Here is a 3,450-nt window from a genome sequence, read left to right on the forward strand (position 1 = left end):
TGATACGTTCCACGGCCAAACTGGGCATTTTACCGGAAGGATGCCATGGAGGCCAAAGTATGATGTTCAGAATTCGGGTGCCTTTCTGGGTGCGTACCTACGCACTACGCACTACGCACTACGCACTACGCACTATCACCGTCCCTACCTGTAGCACTCTGAGCCCGGATGGCTCCTGGCGTACTCGTCGAACTGGTTGTGCATGTGCGCCGGAACTGTACACGCGAACATCAGGATGTGGTGCACGTACGGCGCGGTGACTGGATCCAGCTTCACCCGAGACTGCACGGACAGACGCTGACATCAGGCGAACGGGTGCTGTTTTCTAGACCAAGTGCTGCGCTGGACGCTGCACGTGTCTGACCCGACGCCGGCCGGCGGACCCTCCCTTTCTAGATAACACAGAATAAATGTCAGAGGAAGCATGCAGCATGTGGTGTATCTTGTTTGGATATATGAGGCGGGGATCGTTCGTGTTTTACTCAGTTCCAACCGGCGTGGTTTGGACGGACGGCACGTCCTCTGGAGTGACAGGTTATAAACCGTGGATAGTATTGGCATCATTGATTTCATTGACGGCAGCTTGATGTAGGTATGGCACCCATTCATGTGAATTTGTTTCATATACGCGCACACACTGCAACCAAACGTCAGTCGAAAATATAAGGAGCCCTACTTTTTCGTTCGGACCAAGGGCGACCAAAGTGCTGACCCAAGCTTTAAACATCTAACAAATCAAACTACATTTAATCTAAGCTCAACCTCTGCACACCCCACAACTACACTCCACGGCTCTTACCCCAATGAGGTGGACCTTTTCACCGAAGTCAGGCAGCCTCTTTATCGAACAGTGGTAGTAGGTGCGGGCCTCGGGCAGCGCCACCTCGCTGTTGCCGAACACAAACGACTCGCTCTCGCCGGGCGCCGGGAAGCGGAAGACGCCCGAGCCGTCCAGGCTGAGGCTGCGGACCCCGCGCCGCGTGCCGTGGTAGGAGGGGCCGCCACCCGGCGTCGGGTCAGACTCGTGCAGCGCCCAGATCAGACGAGTCGTGTCCATCTGGGGGTGGCGTCGACCGACTGTCAGCCGATGACGGGCAGGGGAAGTGTCAAGTCGGGCGGACGGGGCGAAAAGGTAGCCCAGGAGCTCGAAGGTGACGAGGCCATGGGCTGGAGGATGGGCAAGGAGGGCTATGCTTGGAGACACCGCTAATTGTACAGCTAGCGGGTGTGTGGCGGAGGCCTTCAACACGACCACGGACCTCAGATCACAGGTCAGATCACAGATCACAGATCTTCGGATCTCATGAGTGAGATCCGGATTGGTTTGAGCGACCTCCAGGAAAGTTTCTCAAATCTCCATGAAGAAATCAGAAGACGGACACTCAGCACGTTCATCCAAAACTTCCAGCTTATGTTCGGTTAGACGACACCCGGTGAGCGTCAAAGGCGGAGTACTCACCCCCAAACTGAGGTCATGTTCGGTATCGCAGGACCGTAGGGGCGACGGAAGGTGAAGATGGTGTGCGTGCTGTTTTCGCTCCCTTCCAGCAAGCTCGACATCGTTGCTGCTGTCCAGCAGTGTGCGCTGTTTCCCACTGCGTGCATGTCCTGTCGGCGCAGCCCACAGCGTCAGGTTGACCAGGAAGAGGAAGGCTCCCGCGCTCAGCAGTGAGGAAATCTGCTAAGCTGGGTGGCACCGGTTGGCTCCCAGACCGAAAGGTAAAACTGTCAGAGTGAGGTTGAGCGTCGCTGAAAGCTGTCTCGCAGCACACGGTTCGAATCCCTGAGAAAGCGAATTGTTGGGGCCCTATCATTATTTAGTGGCCAGCTGGCACATGCCTGACCGAGGAAGGTTATGCTGGCACTGGGCGGCTATGTTGTAGCACCGTACGAAACGCAAAAGATCCCTCCGCGCTCTTGTATGGCGCAAAGGCGGGGAGCGCAGTCATGCTTTGCATAGGCTCCGCGCACACGTGCCGCGTGACCATACTGCTCGGTACGTGATCTGAGGCGAAAGGCAACAGCGCAGGACATTCCAGCAAGTTTACAAGAAGAGCAAAAAGCGCTAAACTAAAAATAACCACAGTTGTCGGCGCGCTCCAAAACTCAAATTAACAGCAACTAAAGATTTTATATTGTCAGTTCTCAGGTCAGCTTTTCTCCGCTTTCGAAATATTTTTTTTAAGGCGTATGCAGCATGACCAATTACGTTCCCGGAGAGCTTCAGCAGTTGTTCTTCTTGTTCAATGCTATTACCCATTAACAATTGGAATATCTCACCGCCAACTGCTCTGAGAAAGCTGCCAGTTTGGTGATTAATCCCCAATGCTGACAACTCTGCACCAGCCACAAGTGAGAACGGCTACACAGCCTTGTATTATCGCTCATAGTTAAGCTAGAGAGGGCTGCTCAGGGGTTCGTTGGCAACCGAAATGCACAACGAACATGGAGTGAGCGAACCAAAAGCTGATTATCGGGTCATTAAACGCCTTTCTTGTTGCTTTTTAATGTTCCAAAACTTATCTTGCAGCTTCTAACGCGTAGCTTCGACATTCTGTACTGCAAGCTGGTGCGTTTCCATCGTTTTATCCCATATAGAGAAGACAGCGTATGTAACCGTATTCATCATAGAATAAGCAGTAGAGGTAGATAGAGAGATATGTTGATACTTCAGCGGCATACTTTTATCGAAACGAGTATCAAAAGTATAGTATTGCATACAAGTCGTCTGATATTCATTTCGATATCAGCTGGCCGTCTCCTGGAAGGAGTTTTGCGACCGCTAAAAATGTTGCCATATGTGTCACTACAGGAGGTATTAGATACATTCTTTGGGTGCGAGAGAGAGAGAGAGAGAGAGAGAGAGAGAGAGGAGAGAGAGAGAGGAGAGAGAGAGAGAGAGAGAGAGAGGAGAGAGAGAGAGAGAGAGAGAGAGAGAGAGAGAGAGAGAGAGAGAGAGTATATATATATATATACTAAATAAATATATATATATATATATATATATATATATATAGATATATATTATCAGCCATTTATGCACCGTTAAAGTATCAAGCGCGGCCTCCCACCGTCGACCAGCCGGCCAGCATCTCCCCATCAGTCGGCAGGAGTTCTCCTGGCTCACACAGGGACGCGGGTAGCGCTGCTTTCACCCCACCTGCACGTGCGCTATTCCGTCGACCCATCCCATGACGATGTCGGCCCCTGTCATGGCGCCATTCGGTGAGAACCCAACAGCGGCCCAGCCTCTGCCGACACAAAATAATTTGCGTGCTTTTGGACAGCCAACGAACATAAGCTTAGGGACTCAACTTTGGATGCTTCGGGAAATGGACTTCGGGTAATTTGGGGACGTGAACACGGGTATCGTTCACAGGAACAGTGACTCACAGAAAAGGCAGTGACAACAGCCTTATTCCTCGGAGACAAACCCGCAGAACGGAGGTA

General features: G+C 51.9%; 1 protein-coding gene across 1 annotated transcript; it reads right to left on the bottom strand.

The window, feature by feature from the left end:
• Positions 1 to 144: 144 nt before the first annotated feature.
• Positions 145 to 3,214, bottom strand: LOC119097283 (DBH-like monooxygenase protein 1). Its single transcript, XM_037220332.1, has 3 exons — positions 3,161 to 3,214; positions 800 to 1,057; positions 145 to 282 (listed from the first exon to the last, which is right to left on the bottom strand). Exons 1-3 carry the CDS (start codon positions 3,212 to 3,214, stop codon positions 145 to 147), a joined length of 450 nt encoding a protein of 149 aa, XP_037076227.1.
• Positions 3,215 to 3,450: the final 236 nt, after the last annotated feature.

Source organism: Pollicipes pollicipes, unplaced genomic scaffold, assembly GCF_011947565.3.
Source record: "Pollicipes pollicipes isolate AB1234 unplaced genomic scaffold, Ppol_2.1 Scaffold_4295;HRSCAF=5057_pilon_pilon_pilon, whole genome shotgun sequence".
In the NCBI taxonomy this organism is placed as follows: Eukaryota; Metazoa; Arthropoda; class Thecostraca; order Pollicipedomorpha; family Pollicipedidae; genus Pollicipes; species Pollicipes pollicipes.